Here is a 14,258-nt window from a genome sequence, read left to right as displayed (position 1 = left end):
GTATGCTAAGACGTCCTGCACTGGCGCATTTTATCTCAAGCAAAGTTCGAAGAGTCCATCATGTTGTCTTTCATGACACGCCCTCTTTTCTCTGATAATTGCTAGACATAACCGTGATCACATTTCGCGCTAGGAGGGCACGTGCGTATTTAGTCGGTACTGCAGTTCCAGGGTGTGCTCTTGTCGCTCGAAAGTATTTCGAGCAGCGAACGTCAACGCAATATCCGGGATTACCAAAACAATGTAATCAGTCTTCAGCTTTTGCAGCTTTCCTTCAACCGTGCCAATGTGATTATCCCACGATATGGATTACCTTGCAGATCTCAGCAAGACGGGATTTGGGGGAGGCTGTTCGCCTCCAGTGCGCGCGTCCTCTAGAACTGGTAAGTGTATACGTGAAGAGGGTTTACTGTCCCTCGGGACCATCGCGCGCCGTAGTCAGAGGAATTATTTCCTGATTGCAGAGCATATGCTTGTGTCATAATGTATGTTGACAGAGGGGACCTCATGGTACTAATGGTTCACTTATCCATGTGGTGGCAACTCAAGCGAGAGGCGCTAAGTCCACAAACAGCAAATGCTGAGACTCTGAACGTCCATTGCAGTTTAAGCACAGGCCAGGACGTTCCTTTTCAAGAGAAGGCCCCTGTCGCATGCTGTCTCCCAATCTCTGCCCCACTAGGGCCATTTGCCGTAAACCGGCAAAGCCGTTGCGTTCACGCGGAATGAGAAACGTGAGGACGTGTTGATCAGTTGTTAAAGCGGTGCAGTTCTGAGAACTGGATTGTGCGCACCTTCAACATACAGAACGTGCGGACAACAGGATCCCTGCAATTGCTGACCATCCGCTATTGTCGGTCATTGTGGAACAAAAAAAATATTAGTATACTTAAGCCTGCTGCCAACTTAAGCGCTCACATGTGGTCTGCTAAAGTACGCAACTCAATTACAAGCACCTTACTCCCACGACCAGCTCTTAGGGTCACCTGCCTGATGCTCAGCTAATATTCGCTCGCAAAATATGAGGAAATCTTGTGCTTTAAATCTTCGCTCACGCGTTACGATCTCCATGTGATCCACTAAAAGTCAGTTGCCCTTCGCACATTTCTGTCGCTTAGCTACAATTACAGATCAGCGCAGACGTTTCTTGGTTTCATTTTGAAGCTTTCGGTCTCAATTGGCGACGCGGATATCCTACAAAAGATAATCTCCCAGTCTGCCACAACCAATTACTAGAAGTGGGTTAGCCGGAAGTCACAACGAAAACGTCAACACGTAAGGCATGTTTCTCTGCATCAGCACTGAGTCTGTCTTGCTCTAATGGCTTCCGCAGCATTAAAAAAAGCAAAAGCCAAAGCAACTGCCCACACACCTGATACACACCAGCATGTCTCTCCTCCATTACAAGCAAAATTCCGCCGCCCTCCCGCCGATTTTCCAGAGACCTTCATGCCTTGGAACCCAAACACAGTATTCGATACTCGTTTCTCGATGTTACCGAAAACGCCAGCACGTTCCCTCTCCTGATTGGTGGTCGGGTGCAACTGCTTTGGCGCGCCCACTGAGCAAAATAGAGTTGCTACACAACTGGTATATCGTTATGCGGTAGTCGCTATCTAAACCCTCAAGTTTCTGCTGCAATCGATGGAACACGGAATCGCGCCCCCACTTATTACCGAGTACAGCTTCTTTTAGGACCAGCATGTTGCTGGAGAAAACAAAAAAACAGGCTTTTCATTGTATGAAACGTGTTACCACGGTAAAATTCTAACCACTCAAGGCACCGTGCAGCGCCCCGTCCACAACTGAGACGAACTCAATACGCACGCACGAACGGTCATGTTCTGGCATGGAAGTCCGCATGGTGATTCGCGGGCGGGTGAACAGAGTGGCGGCGCACGTACAAGACGGCACAACGCACTGCGGGACAATCCGCCGCCTTCCCCCCTCCCCCAACCGCTATATCAGAAAAACCTTCCAGTCGTATTTCTTGACACCAAAACGGGCGATGAAATCGCGACAACGCCACACACAGTGCCACATCGATTCATAAAAAATTGAAGAAAAAAACAGGCCACTCCGCCAGCACTCTCAGCCTGAATCTCCATCCATTCATTAGCTCCAAACAGTCAACAGGCTTCGAGTATCTACGACAGAATTGAATCTCACTGAAACTGTACTCTCGAGCACAGGCTCAAACAATGATGTATACTCTGGCTAACGAGGAACCGCATTGATCCCCGTGTACAATTCAATTGGCGCGATGTATAACCGGCGTCATGCAACTCGTCTATGTGTTTGTGACTACAGCCACGAGTCGACACAGCGAAGGACACATGCATGAACTGTATCACAGAAACTGCTGCGACGGACGGTAGCAGCACATCACCTAGCGGTGTGAACCTGTCTTAAATCTCAAGGATGCGTCAAAAAATCAATAATATTCTACCAGCAGTTCACAGAACGGCAGTGAAATATCACTCGAAAAACCAAGCGTTCTCGTTGCCCACCTATAGATCGCAGCCGACTCTAGACAAGATGTCGCAAGTTCGCAGATACTGCACACAGATGTCTACCAGTAGAAAGTCTGTAGGACCACAGGGGCCTTGACAAAAATAAAAAGTAACCATCCACATACAAAACAATATCCAACCAGCGAGGGGAAATGCGTAAATGTGGCGCAAAACAACAGCAACACGCAACAAACGCGACAACTCATTAGTAGCCACCTGATGAGTTGACAATCACTGGGTGGATTACCATGTGTTCACCGGAGCGCGTCCTTCAAAGCACTGTGACTGTCCAAGAACTTTTCCATTGACAAGAACCGGACCATCAGGGTGACGAGACATCTAAACAACGAGTTCTTCCTGCGGACTCTTCTCGTGATTCGGAAGTGTTGTATAGTTATCAGTAAATTGTGTAACACCCCCTGAGCTAGTCGCAGAGAACCAAGTACAACAACACAACACGCATACCTGACGCGTCATCCATTCCACACTGCCCTGAAGACGAGAAGTTCTTTCGGAACGCTTGACCGGATTGAAAACACATTCGGGACAAAATTTAAAACAGCGAAAGCTAACTCATACCCGGTGTTGTGCTACGTGGGTATGTAATCACGTCACGTCAACAGGCTCATCACGGTACTTCTCTACCGCACGCACCACGTACAGATAAATGTGGCTCTGTGTGCAGTCGAAACGTACAAGCACATGAGAGGAGCCATATTGTACACTTTGGGGGCTCCTTCAAGGGATGGTACGACGTCGGTACAGCTGGGACTTGGTTCAGAACCATCCCTTACAACCACATACATGATATTCCCTCTTTACCCCACATTTAATGCTCCATGGATGAGGTCTCAGACTGAAGAAGCAGCGTTCAGCAGCCCCCAGTGCATGACATCAGCAACATAATACTCCGATTATGTTTTACACTCCACGACACTCCACGCCTCGAAGGAAAGTGGCTCAACAGAGCGAACCATCAAAGGAAGGAGCGCCTCCTATTTCACCGGAGGACACAAACTGTTACTATTTATTGTGCACGAGTATTGCCGATACTGGTATCTGGACTACCGTATCAACTGGAAAAGGTAATATTGCGTGAAGTCCAACAAACGTGGGCTTTTTTACCGTAAACACACACCCATCACGTCTTTTGTCGATCTGTGAATAACGTGCTGTGCATGACGCTCCCCGCGTCAAGCAAGAAGTCACTACATCCCATCGACAGCAATCATTGCCGGGCTGGTGTCCGTCTCTCGTGAATGATCTTCTTTCAACTTGCCCGCCGCTGAACGACCCTTCCCTTCAAGAGACATCCTCTGGCAGCTCTGGGCATGGACAGCTGGACCGACAGACAAAGAGGTGATTGGACACGCCTTGGTAACTTCCATAACGTTTCGCCTGGCCACGGATGTCATTACCGACTGCAGCTCTTTGGAGATATCCAACGCCTCTCGTTTCTCGACGACCTCCACCGCTTCGTTTTCAGTCACCAACCGGCTGTGAAACTGGGCCGTTTCCTCGCGCCTTCGCCTTGATTTCGTCGTCGCCGGCGTCGACCCTTTCCTCTCACAACTTTTATCAGCCTTCTCCTTCTTCTTCGAGCGGGAACCGGTACCGGCACGCTGGCTAACTCCGTTGGTTCCAGTTACTCCCTTCAACGCGGCGGCCGCCTTCGCTTGACCCCGAAGTGCCTTCTTCGATGCCTCGTCACTGAAACCTGAGATGCTGTCGCCGCCTGCTACGCATGTCGCTGACGCCGGAGCAAGGATGTTGGGGAATTTCTTCACAAGTTTGTGAGCCACGCGACTCCCGGGCTGTGTCTGGCGCAACTGAGACAGGCAGGGCTGAATGGCGAGAAGAAGTTGCTGCTGAGCCGCTGGAGAGGAAACCGTGAGGGCACGCTGAATGACTGCAGAACACCAGAAGCGGCAACGCACACATACAGCGAGAACCTTTTCAGTGACGTAGTGGCAATCTTAACGAGGCGCTGCACTCGGCAGATACTACACACGTCGTCGGAACATCACTGTTCAAAGCGTATCGCTTCGATTCTAGAACACACCTGTCCAGAGTGCGGCGGGTCCTCAACGGCATCAAATGTTTCCAGACACCGCTCCTGACGAAAAAGAAGTATAGACGCTACGTTCGGTCGGTAGAAAAAAAGTCTACTTCATTAACGAGATACACAGACATTGTCTACACCCCCGTGAATCGTTACTGCTTTGAGAGGGCGGGCACGAGACGGCCATAAAGGTTATGTACAAGCTGCAGTCTTACCATAGTTCGCATACGAGTCAAGGAGCAGGTCCTTGAGACCATCGCCTTCTGCCAGCAATTCGTCAACAATCAGATTCCGTTGCTCCGGAGTGCCAAGCACCAAACACTGAAAGAAAAAAAAGCATTAACACACCATCACATGTACTTACGAACAAGACCTTGAAGCAGACGGGCAACGCAACCGCGCCAGCAACGCCTTCTGAGGCTTTCGCCTTACGCTTGGCAAACGTGAAAAGAAACTCGGAAGCCCTGAAGCGCTATGAGACGAGAAACGATTCGCGCCTGCGAGCTGACTGGCACGCGACTGTTGACTGCATACTTCCCCGCCCTCAGTGGGCGGGTTTGTCGACGCGTTTCTACGTCTGACAGGTGCACAGGGACTCTACCTTTTCAACGACGTTTGAGGAGAACTTTTGCATAGAAAGTTCACGGATGTGACCACGAATTGCCCCTGCGACAGCGCCGTTGAATCCCTGAATACACGCCAGACACCCAAACGGCTCACTCGTGTACGAACGGCCTTGAGCAAAAACACAAAAGCACGGCCCTATTCGTTCCCAGCTTTCGTGTCCTCCACAAGCTAAACAAACGTAGTGAACAATAGCATAGGCTTTGGCACCGCTCGTCCTGTCCAGCACGCTCTGCGGTCCCCCTGGATGTGGCATTTCGAATTGCACCTATAAAGTGGAAGCACGACAGTCAACTTGCTCTGGTATCTGTTTCCACTGCACAACTGCGGCACTCACTTCAATTTGGAGATCCAGCACGCACTGCACGACGTAATTGCCGAACGCGTCTTGCATGAGCTCGAGCGCATTAGCGGCGATTTCCTGAAGAATTTCACTCTGAACAAAACACAGAGAGCAACGCACAAGCAGACCTCGAGTTCACATGTGAGGACGAGTGGACAGGGGGGAAAGGTGTTGCGAAGGAAACACAAAGGACTTTCGCAAATTTGACAGATGATAGACCATCCCTAGTGATGCAGTCCACTTCATGTCATCTTCCAACGCGACCGGCAAAGACCATTCCCACAAACAGCAACATACAGGCATGTCGCCTGGGAGAACAGAGCAACATGAAGAGAAATAAAAACACTAGCACACACAAATCGCCGGCGCTTGCCCAGATCACCCCTCCTCTTGACGACGATAAAAAAGAGAGCATTCGATTATCCCCCCTAGGAGAACACGCGGAAAATGTGAAGGAATGCTGGTGCACCCGACCTTTCTCACTTCTCGTCTAACTCAACCGCCACCTACCTTCGCCCGTGGCGGTGCCGCATCGATACACCGCTGCATGACGCAGCAGCCGTGGCGCTCTGTGGAGATTTCCACACAGTTCTTCTTGACTTGGGCAAAAACGAAGTCACACCGCGAAGCTGGGAACGAGGAAAGGATCTTTTGAACGACATGATTTGCGTTCACGTCCTTGGCGAGGAGAACGACGGAAGGTCGCAAGGCCGCCAACAGTTCATTCGTCGCCGCACTGCCGGCCGGCTGAAAAAAAAAAACTCGAGGAACAAACCGTTGCGCTCGCTGCCTCGCAACTGACCTGGCCTTGTCCCGCCTCCGAGAGATAGTCCGAATGGCTCCACTAAATTGCACTTTCCCACGCGAGCGACGTTCACGATTTCTCCGCATTTCCGCCTCACAAGGACACTCTTTCCTTCCACAGGCTTCGAAAAACCGGCGAACACCCGAACAACACCGGGTATTTGAAGATAACGGAGAAGACCGAATCCACATATGCCAAAAAGAACTAACCGTCATCATTATTTTCCCGCACGGCAACTGCGGATTAACATCCACGCATGCGCGGTTGCCTTTTGCCGTCGCTCGGCGTGAGGTGACAGCGAGGACGGACCTATTCACCGCGGCATTCACCCTATTGCTTTTTGCTCGCTTACCAGTCCAGCGCAGACTTCAATGAGCTTCTGAACCGCTCGTGTCCCGTGAGGGCTGAGGCAGATGTCGACGAGGCGAGGGCGGATCTTCCTAACCAGCTGCAGCAGCTGCGGCTCCTCACACTCCTCGACCACCTTCTGTACAAGGTAGTTTCCGAACGGATCGACGAGAAGCACTACGACGCACTCAAGAACCTCTAGGCGGATGGCCTCCACCTCTTCTGGACTCGCTTCCGACAGTTTCCGCTGAAGCATCCGGCATCCAATCTGGTCGCGAGCGATCATTTCAATGTTGCCCTTGTACTTGTTGCCAAACACAAGGTCCTCTGCAGCGGCGACTGTCAGCGTGCCTGGACCATTCGGGCCACATCCTGTGACTGTCGCCAAGCCTTCGACGCCCGCCAGTCTACCCACCACGTCCTCTTTTGAGTCGCCTTTTCTGCCTCCCGCTCCGATTTTGCCATTGGCAGTGGCTCCAGTGGAAGACGCTTTGGAACGCCCATCGAGGCTGTCTCCCTGAAACCCTCCCAAGAAACGCTGCTGCGCTTGGCCCCCGTTCTTCCCACGAGCGTCCAGCCGCCCCGTTCGGCTGCGCCCACTATTACTCTTCACATCAGATCCTTGAGGAAAACCAGACGCTCTTGTCTGTTTCACGTCTCTCTCAACAGTCTGGTAGTAGTTGCCAAAAGGCAGGTTTGCTTGGGCTCGGAAGTGCGCTAAAGACAAAAAGAAACAGTCCGACACACGACACACCTGGGTATTTCCCCTAGGGTGCGAACAGCCACCGGAACCTGAAGCGTACCGGTGTACACCCGCAGCGGCATTCACGGTCCCCGAATCTAACATAACACAGAGAGAACTGGCCCCCGTAGCCACAACAAAGGATCCTGATGAAGAAAACAAAGTAAAAGCCCGCCTTCACTGCGTAATTCAACGTCGCAGCAAGAGAACTCCGTGCTTACCATCTGTGCCGGTAGATTCCAGGCCTTGTGCCGACAGAAGACACATCTGGCGTGAATTCGCATTCGCACCGGCAGGGGTGGTGCCCGTTGACGAGCTAGTCCCACCAACGGCGGCCCATCCAGATGCATGCATGCCAGCCCCCGCGGCTGTCTGATGAGCCGCCGCCGATGCAGCGCGCTGCTGGTGAAGGAAATTCGCGTGAACGTCAACGCCTTGAGGAACTGGGAGAGGAGCAACTGCGGGTGAAAGGCCGAGACCAGGAGGCGTACCGTGAGAAAGCCTCGTCGCGGTTGCAAGCAAGGCAGCCGCTGCAGGAGGCAAATTCTGGTCACCGACGCCTAAGGGGCCTCTCTGGTGTTGCAGACTGAAAGCAACACATCCAGCAAAAGTGAACATATAATTGTAAGTTGCGAACGTGTAATTCCCACCCACCAGTTGTCCCCAGTGGCTAGTACGCAGTCACATGGTGTCGCTAGCTGTAAATCCATGGTGTGCGCTCAACCGCACCCGCACCCCGTTGCACGCGTAGAGGATCGACAGCGTTACTACCGCTCTTACACTTTCAGTGCCAGACATGTGTAGCGCCGTGCCATTAGTCTGCTGTATACCACGACGCAAAGTTGTCCCCATACGACGGGCAGTAAATCATGCGATGTGGCCTCCACAGGAAACATGCGTGAAAACGTGGTGACCCCGGAAGAAATGGCTCAACGAATAACCACTCCTTGATCGTGATTTGCGAAGATCTTTCCTGGCTTAGCTTGGATATGCTTCCCTTCACTGTCCTTCCAAAGGTTGCGTCTAATCCATGACGCGTGAGCAAGGTCAAATCATGCACCTGAACACTTCTTCCGTCCCTCTACACCACCAAAAAACAGTTCGCAGTGGTCGGAGAAAATTGTTCATGTGCATCATCTGAATGAGCATACGTTCAGGTTCGTGAATCATTGAACTTACCCTCCAAAGTACAAGTCATGTCCTCCCAGCGAAGACGCCGTCCCGACCATGCAGGGCATGCTTCCCCGCGGGTCTCTTGCAGCACCCAGCACCATGCCTGGTGGGGCTGAGTGCGAAGAGACCGGGCCTGTCGCACCTCCCAACATCCCCAACGATGCCGGTGCTTGCGCATTCAAGAGTGGATACAACACAGAAGACAATAGCTGTACATTTCCAGCGGCCTCTTGCGCTGCCGCTGCTGTGACGGCCCCCGGTGTCTGAACTGGGATGGCTGCCTGTCCTGCTTCTGCGTCGTTGTTCTCATCTCCCTGTGCTTCCCTGGATCGGTGATTGAACGCTTGCCCAAGAACCGCTAGGTTGAGCGCATGCATCATCGCCGCGGCGTTGGCATCCCCGCTGGCACCCGAATGCGGGAGGGATCCCGCACCTACGTTTGCACCCCCACCAGCAGTGCTGCTGTTCGCCGCATGCGCGAATCCAGAGTCAAGCCCGAGAGGCCCCATCGCTGGACTGGAGACGTGCTGAAGCCCCAAGGGCCCATCCGGCGACGACGTCCCTGCAGCCCCTGCCATCGCAGAAAGCAGCGCGACCGCCGCCGCAGGGTTAGCCGGCAGATGCCCTCCCACAGAGAGCGCGGGGTGCAGGACCCCCGAAAGGCCACCTGATGCTGCAGCCGCAAGAATGACGGGATCTGCATCTGCGAGAAACGCAGCTTGAGACGCTGGAGAGCCTCGTAGAGCAGAGACTGCCTGAAGAAAGTGCTGTTCCTGTTGCTGTGTCGCCGTCAAGGCCGCGCGACCCTGTCCCTGACTGCCCAGTGCGCCTGACACAGACTGTCCCCCAGACGCAGGGATGCTTTCTGACGCGGATGAGACTCCAGGTGACGCAAGAAAGCCTGTGAACCCTCCGTCCATGACCAGTCCAGACGACGAAGGCGAAGCCCCCGGATGGGCCCCGACAGGCGAAACGTCATCCACCGATGCAAGCGGCGTTCCAGACGCGGAGAGGCTCGCATGCTTCGGAAGACGCAAACTTTCATCCTCACACGGAAAGCCACTGGGACGATTGCGAGAACTGCGGTCGTGGGAAACGCTTCGACTGCGGCGGCCAGATCCGTTGTCGTCCACCTCCAGATGACAACTCCTGGAGTCCATGCTGACGTTGTCACCGGCCCGACCGCGTGAAGACGGGGAAATGTTGGTGGAAATGGGAAACGAAAACACCATCGAATTCGGCGAAGATGCAGGCGGGGGCGACCGGTTTCTCTGAGAGGAACGCAAACTGGAAGCACCCACAGAGCCGTCCCCTGAAGGACCGTCAGAACAGAAACTTGTCGTTATCGAACTTCGCTGCTGATAATGGTGGCTGCTCGACGTTGTGTTGCTCCCCGAAACCCCCGTGGTTGTGCTCGTCGGACTCGGGCCGCCATTCTGCGCATCGGGGCAACGATTCAAAATCGCCTCGGTCCCTGAAAAAACCACAGAGCGCATTCAAACACACCTTCTTGACCACACCTACCACGCCCTAGGCATGACGACCGTTGAAACATACTGTTTAAACGCTCTATGAAAAATTTACGGGAGAACAGTTAGTCGCTGAAGAAAACACGCCCCCCCCCCGGCAAGGTATCGTCTCACGAAAACGCCTCCCAGTGACAAAGGAACAGCCACCTCTACCACATAGCCCCATCGAACTCGCGAAGGACCCTGTCCACTCTCGCTTCGCTTTGATTTGGATGGTCCACTCGCTGTCGGTCCCCCAACCCACGAATGCCAATGTACAGAATGCGTTTTCCATGACTTGACCGCAGCTCCGACATATCCGAGCAACGTTTCGCGTGGATCGGAGCCTGAGTCCACGTGAGGGTTTGGCTTGCTGTGGTCCACAGCACGTAAGGCGATAAACAATAACTGCAGGTGCCTGAATGCAACGGTGCAAGCTGTAAAAACAGGACTCTTCACCTTAAACTGAAAAGGTTTCTTAGCGAATATGTGGTATCCCAAACAGACGCGGCTTCTCACACAGCCAGCAACCGTAGATGCCAGACATGCATGCTGGACCGAGCTCGCGGCGCTTACATTTTTGCACCATAGGGAGCAGAGCTGCATTTCCTCCGGATTCTTTCCAGGCAGCGTGCGCGTCCTGCAGGAGGGCAGCGGCTGCAGCAGCTGATAAGTTGGCTGGCGACTGTTCAGTCTCCTCCGCTGCCTTCCCTCCGCCTCTTGCTGCCCCATCTACAACTGGACCTGAAGTCCCTGGGACGCCCCCTGCTGCAGCCAATACCGCTAGACTCAGGGCTCTGGTGGAAACCAAGTTTGCAGTGTCCTGGCAATGCTGCAACTCGTCGACTAGCGCGAGAGCCGCTGCGTTCACTGCGGCTGCCGATGGGAGGTGCCTGGAAGCCGTTCCTTCTTCCTCATCTTGGGTTACCCCCGCACCCACATTGCCGCGAGAGGTCGCGGAGAAAGAGGAAGACAGCGACGGACAGCAGGAGATCCCATCGTTCGCGGCGCTGCTCGTACCGCCTCGGATCTCCCGGTTGGGTCCATTGTAGTAGCCTGCCGCACGCGTGCTGCGACGACGGTCTTTCTTCTGTGAAGCCAGATCTAGGAAAGACTGGTCCTCTTCCAAAGGCTTTGGCAGCTTCGGATTCGTCTGGGACAGGTTCCTACGAGAGAAACGTTGACAAACGGAACGAGGAATTGCTGCGTCGCCTACGTAGGTTGCCTACGCAGAGTGCTAGCTGTGAATGTATTCAACGCCATGCGCCAGTGTAACGAGAACTGAGGGCAAAAACCTCCCAGCAAATCGATACGCTGGACACCCTCTCACGAGCCACATGCCATTGAGCTGTCGCTGCCCCTTACACAGGACTCCTACCCCGAAACGTCTCAGCCTCCTGTAGCGTTGCATGGGGTACGAAAAACGAAATACTGGTAAACTTGAGAAGCTGGATTCAAGTATGCTTTTCACCTTGCCTCTCTCCCAACGCGAAAGAGGCCCTATTATAGCTATAACATCCGTGAACCCTGTGTAGGACTCTCCACGATACAAGGTGTCTCGAGAGTTACATGGAGATTAGGTGGTTCCCGCTCGTGTTGCCGCTCTAGGAGGGAAGCATGTATCAATCCACATCCAAACGTGACAAACAGTTGAGTGCGTCTGCGTCTAAGATTTTTCTGGGTGTCGCCTGACCCCCTCACGGTGGTTCTCCTTGACAGACAGGCACGACGTCCAAAATCCCGACCATAGAATGAACTACGAGTTGAAGGGCCGAGCAAGAAGGCGCACGTGTCACCTAAGAAAACGTAGCGGGGATAAGGGGTCAGACGCGACTGAGGCAGTCCGGACTCCTGTCCGCCGGGGACCTGTTACGTGACTGGGAAAACGCGTTTCCGCGAAAACAGTACGCATTTTAGTTCGAAGACGAGAACGCGAAACGTACCTGTAGAATTCCTGGTACAGTTCGTCGCAGCGGATATCGATTAGGCGGTTGGGGGTTGATCCGCTAGGAGGGAAGGCGAAGAGCGTCGAGGAGGATTTCTCCAGGTGAGGCGGCGCGGAGGTAGGACGAGGAATCTCCCCATCGAATGGCTGGAAAAAGGAAGTGCGTTTCTCGGTAGCACTGGGAGACAAGCCCCCCGATCCGCAAACAGGGGAGATGTCCAAACCCCCGGAAACTAGTCCCTGGCAGGGCGGGGTGGTCACAGAGCTCACGGCAGTGAGGACCGGAGACGCCATGGTAGACGAAGGGAAGGCAGAAGGGCTTGTCACTGCGTTCCCCTCATTGCCAGGTCCACTTGCTGCTGAGCAGAAATTAACCTTCCTCCCTTCCCTACACCCTGCCGCAGGGGAGCATGCCTCGAGGTTGCCGAGACTCATGGTTGCGCCGACGCGCGGGAGGTAGGGCGACCGCACGGCTTCTGAGGGGGGCTGTCGAGGAGAAAGAGAGGTAAAACAAGTCAGCTGCAAATCGCATACAAAAAAACCAGATCTACGCTGACGCGTCTCGTTGCAGGGAAATACGGATGAACCACGCGATTCGTTGCCCCGGGAAATTCGGGGCTGTGTGGGTCCCCCCTAAGGTGAGCGGCGTCGGAAAAGGACGCCGTTCCCAAACAGAAACGGAAATCGGAAAATGAACGGGAATGGAGGAGATCATAAAAAAACTGTTGCTCATGACTACTCAAAAATCAAAACGCAAAATACACAAACGACAGTTGCCGCGTCAAGGCACCGTAGAAGCGAAGCGAGAGATCCAACCGCGCGGCACTGAGGGGGGAGGGGGGGAGCAAGGGCGGGGACGAACAGGACACATTGTACTTGCTTATTAGTCTGTTTTCTCCACAGGATCCGCTGTGGCTACCCGCCATTCTTACCGCGGTGCGCTACGCGCCGTCGCCTCGCAAAAGACGAGACCAAAGCAAGCTAGATTCTGCCTCTAACTCCTGTGCCCCGGCGCGTATCCTGTTCAACGCAAACCTACCATTTCCTTCAGAAATTCTTCCAGTCTCGCCGGAGTGCTGCGGGTGTGCACGTTTACTTCACGAACCGCTTCATGTACGGAGTATCTGCTGCGCTCAGCCGGGTCCGACAAAACTTCTCGCCGGTGATAAAGTACAAAAGGCATGCTGTGGATAGAAACGTGGACCAATCCCACAGCATTCTTCCAAACTATGCTAACAAAGACAGATTTCGTGGAAGTGTCACCTGGCAGCGCCGCTGCCGGCACGCTCTGCCAGCACTCTCCCCACGTTCCTTCCACCTAAGGACGGAGGGATTGTTTACGTCGTCAGCAGGCAACGTCCGGCCCCAGAAACCCAGACAGAGTCTGCAAAGAGACGAGACTAGAGCTCCGGAGGGGTGGTGGCCTCTATCAAAAATTTAGAGGGAGCGACGTCGTGGTGACGGGAGCGTGCGGCCCGGTTGGCCACTGTTGCCTTTAGTTATCTTCCGTCGTCCGCAGAAAAAACGTGGTATCAACCGCCTGCTGTACAGCCCCTAAAACAGCGGACAGCTCGACTTGGGTAAGAAAGGCTGTCTTCTGACGTCATTAAAACCGACTCCCCGTGATGACGGATCACAGTGGTAAGCGATTCAACACCAAAACGATCACGAAAAACCAGGTTGGCCGATTCGCGGTACATAGCCTCATGAGGGAGTTCCCATGGCCGTCTCCGAACAACTAGTTATGTGCCTACGAGTTCTTCCGAGGACATGTCGCACGTAGAGTTCGTTACCGCAGCCTCAAGAGATAAACAGAATGTTTTTAAGGCAAAATGTAAGGCTGCCGTTTGTTAGTTTTCATCGCATCGCAGATCCGACTACACTATGAGTGTCTCAACGTCCGCCGGTGAGGTCTTCAGTTTTCCGGGCTGCATCAAGTGTCGCTCGGACATCCAGGGTAAACGAAAATTGCAAGCCTTACTGAGAGCGCTTATGATCGTCTTCAGAGCTGCTCTGACACTTGTGCCGGTCATCTAAGTGTAGGCCTATCCATCGAATGATTTCTGTAGAGACCTATAACCTTGACGCTGATATGTTGGAAATGGCACTGGAAGTCAAAATCACTAGGCTGGGAGCCCGAGCTAAAAAAGCTGTCGACACGCTGCTGAAACTTTTGGTGGCCAACGCAAGTATTT

At 53.5% G+C, this 14,258-nt stretch overlaps 1 protein-coding gene across 1 annotated transcript; it reads right to left on the bottom strand.

Moving 5' to 3' along the window:
• Positions 1-1,117: 1,117 nt before the first annotated feature.
• On the bottom strand, positions 1,118-14,151 carry TGME49_260600 (Pumilio-family RNA binding repeat-containing protein). Its single transcript, XM_018781243.1, has 11 exons — positions 13,103-14,151; positions 12,062-12,582; positions 10,695-11,284; positions 8,617-10,084; positions 7,659-8,023; positions 6,700-7,412; positions 6,053-6,289; positions 5,537-5,635; positions 5,177-5,263; positions 4,791-4,896; positions 1,118-4,422 (listed from the first exon to the last, which is right to left on the bottom strand). Exons 1-11 carry the CDS (start codon positions 13,244-13,246, stop codon positions 3,722-3,724), a joined length of 5,031 nt encoding a protein of 1,676 aa, XP_018637078.1. The 5' UTR covers positions 13,247-14,151; the 3' UTR covers positions 1,118-3,721.
• Between the last annotated feature and the right edge of the window lie 107 nt (positions 14,152-14,258).

Source organism: Toxoplasma gondii, chromosome VIIb (genome assembly GCF_000006565.2).
Source record: "Toxoplasma gondii ME49 chromosome VIIb, whole genome shotgun sequence".
Lineage (NCBI taxonomy): Eukaryota > Apicomplexa > Conoidasida > Eucoccidiorida > Sarcocystidae > Toxoplasma > Toxoplasma gondii.
Note: the sequence above shows the minus strand (reverse complement) of the source record. Positions and strands in the feature narration are given on the sequence as shown.

What these genes read in the sequence shown, in the direction of transcription:
- TGME49_260600 (XM_018781243.1), bottom strand. Translation starts at nt 13,246, where the DNA reads ATGCCTTTTGTACTTTATCACCGGCGAGAAGTTTTGTCGGACCCGGCT. An exon ending in CGGCACCGCCACGGGCGAAG is followed by an intron (nt 5,636 to 6,052) that starts GTAGGTGGCGGT and finishes TGTTTTGTTCAG; the next exon opens with AGTGAAATTCTTCAGGAAAT. An exon ending in TGACTCGTATGCGAACTATG is followed by an intron (nt 4,423 to 4,790) that starts GTAAGACTGCAG and finishes GGTGTTCTGCAG; the next exon opens with TCATTCAGCGTGCCCTCACG.